Here is a 2,993-nt window from a genome sequence, read left to right as displayed (position 1 = left end):
TAAAAATGTTCATGAAAAGTCCAAACTGTGCAACACCAAAGATAACAGGTAGATAATGAGGGTGAATGGCTTGATTGAATGCAGCCAATGTTGCTAATTCTTTTAAAGTTAAATTGGTAACATCCATAGTAAGTAGTATTTTTTTCTTATATTTAATATAAAGTTATACAGGATTAAGTTAGGTCAGCGGTTCTAAACCTTTTTTGCTGATGTACCCCATTAGCCCATTACAGTCGACCCCCGTATAAGATATAGATACGTTCCAATTTATTACGAATCCGATTTCTTACAAGTCGTTCCAATCACAGCCCGACACGTGTCAAGTTTACGGACTACGGCTGATTGAAAGGTTTTCTTCCATAAAATTAATCGATTCTACACTAATCCGACTCAACATTTCCAAAATACGTATATTTTTTCGTAGTTTTATAGGAATCGTAATTATAGGGACCGTAATTATAGGGGGGTCGACTGTAGTTGTTTCTCAAGCACCCCTTATATTTTTGTATGTAAATGTTATAATTACTGCATTAGATGTATACAGTCCTTATAACTGAGCACCATAAAAAAACTCTAACTAACTATAAAAGTGAATTACTTATTTTACATAAATAATAATAAATTTAATCAGGTACATACATTTATTTATTATTATTTGATAAGTATATTATATAAAATTGCAGAAGTCATTTCAATACATGCATAAATTACATTTCCTAAAAATAAATAATTATAATTAACAATAAAGAAAATTTAAATTATTCTACAATAATTTCTAACAAAATTTAATGGAATATTTGTTGCAATAAATCTTCAGCAATTTTTTCAAAATTTGATTTCCACATTGTTAAATAGAGATTATAATTGTGTACTGACCTTGAAAGTAATGGCTGTGAATTTATAACATGCAGAATAATACATGAATCTTTCAAATTTTGTAACAAACATAATGTATAAATATGCTAAATATCAAGTAATGTGCGCACGCAGTGACATGCATTGCATGGTGGGGATACAATTCAGGCCTCATTTTTCCTAATACCAGTAGTCCAGTAAAAACATGAAAAGCCCCAATCTTATTGAGCAATAATTAATGCTCGGTTAAACCGTAATTTTACTAGACTACAGGTTCACTCAACAGTAATGGCATAAATAGACAGGCAAATCAAGTGGATAAACAAGTTGTTTAGACTGTTAAAAGGGAAATCGGNGCCATGTTCTCCCAATTCGATATCATTTACAATGATATTGCTTTCGAAAATCTTTCTACTGGTTATGATCTCGTTTCGAAACGACAAAACCGCATCACTAAATTTTATAGAGTTAATTGTATCTACAATGAGATCATTTTCGAAAATAATCACGTTTTTAAATGTAACAGTATTACTTATAAGTTGCTTTGTGTGTGTTGTCAGTAGCGATTCCAAACTTCGATTGTTAAACTGTCCGTAAACCTTCATATTAGCGACAGTTACGACGTTATTAAATGTTTTCAAACCTAAAAATTACATGGACAGTGAAAAAATATTCATTTGTCATTAAAATATAACTAAATACACACCTTTAATTGTTGTATGATGATTACGATCAATCAACACAGCTTCAGAGTAGAGTTTTTCAAATTCCTTTTCGTTAACTGAACCAGTTAAGATTAAATTATGGATGATAACGTGATCTTTAAATAAAATATTTCCAGATAGACTATGATCTGATTTTGTAGTTACTAATTTTCTTGCTACTGACGAAAGTTTCAACTAAAAATAAAAATGTTAATTTAGACCACGATAAGAATTTCATTATTTAAAAAAAAGTACACTCCATACTTTATTTGTATTTGTGCGGACTTCTATATTTTTCTTAACTAAAATTCGATTAAAAACCTTTCGCCCATATATAACGAAATTCTCTCTGGAAACAATTTCATCAAAACTAATATCGTTGATTGTTCTTTTCACATTAAGATCTTCATTGATGTAAATATCCATAAAACTTAGGTTACCAGTAATAGTTTGCATTCCGTTAATCAAAAACAGATCTGAAAATATTAAAAAAAGTGTTTTAAATTCCGGAAGCAGGCATTGAACAATTTGCTTTTTACCTTTAATAAATATTCCATTTAATTTTCCTTCAATTATAATTTCTTGTGCCTTGACGAAGTTCATTCTAAAGCTTTCCCTTGTTATTTGCTTCGTTTTCAATGCATATTTTTCTAATACTTTCAGTGACATATTATTAATAATGATATCATTCGGTAAGTAATTTATTCTTGTATGTACAGATTCAATTGGATAAAGCGTTAACTGTTTATCTTCGACTTAGTTGTAAAGCACAATACATTGTTCTATAGCATAACAATGTAGATTCAAGTGGTTTTACACTACAAATATTTAAATTAAGCAATAAAGTTTGAACTAAAAATTGTCCAGCATTATGTTTAAACGTATTTCGGTATAGAGTGCAGCTACAACTTTTTTCTGTCTAAAAGTTTTACAGTGAGTTTACGTATGTGGAAAAACAAATTTACACCAAAAATAAAATCTAAATAAAGAAACGCAGTTACGTTTTAGTAACAATTCACCATCTTATTGGATTAGAATATATTTTGTTATTGATCAATTTATACATGAGTTTGTATGCACACAACTTACCTACAGGCAGTCAACTCGTGTATAAAAATCGTGACACCAAGCCAAGCGAAAAAAACTATATAGTTTGTATTCTTAAGTTTTGAGTATTATCTACTGATGTTGATTAACTAATGCTTAAGAGTAATAACGATCCCTCAGGTTTTGTTTTATTTTTGCAAATATCTCTTATTGCAATGTTTCAAGTAATTAATTTTTGTGATCAAGTGTAATTCTCGAACTAATCTCTAAATATTTCAATTAGTAAAAAGAAATTAAATACTATTCTTGAATGAATAACAACTTTACGTATTTGATTTTTATGCGATTATAAAATGATCTCCAACTACATGAAAATATAGGAAAAAT

At 28.9% G+C, this 2,993-nt stretch overlaps 1 protein-coding gene across 1 annotated transcript; it reads right to left on the bottom strand.

Annotated features, from left to right (window-relative positions):
* Window positions 1-1,130: 1,130 nt before the first annotated feature.
* LOC111621526 lies at window positions 1,131-2,279 on the bottom strand. Its single transcript, XM_023363684.1, has 4 exons — window positions 2,099-2,279; window positions 1,824-2,035; window positions 1,562-1,754; window positions 1,131-1,498 (listed from the first exon to the last, which is right to left on the bottom strand). The coding sequence occupies exons 1-4, from the start codon at window positions 2,226-2,228 to the stop codon at window positions 1,131-1,133; spliced, it is 903 nt and encodes a 300-aa protein (XP_023219452.1). The 5' UTR covers window positions 2,229-2,279.
* Window positions 2,280-2,993: the final 714 nt, after the last annotated feature.

Source organism: Centruroides sculpturatus, unplaced genomic scaffold (assembly GCF_000671375.1).
Source record: "Centruroides sculpturatus isolate CEXI.00-Female unplaced genomic scaffold, Cexi_2.0 scaffold272, whole genome shotgun sequence".
NCBI lineage: Eukaryota > Metazoa > Arthropoda > Arachnida > Scorpiones > Buthidae > Centruroides > Centruroides sculpturatus.
This window is presented reverse-complemented; position numbering and strand designations above follow the sequence as displayed.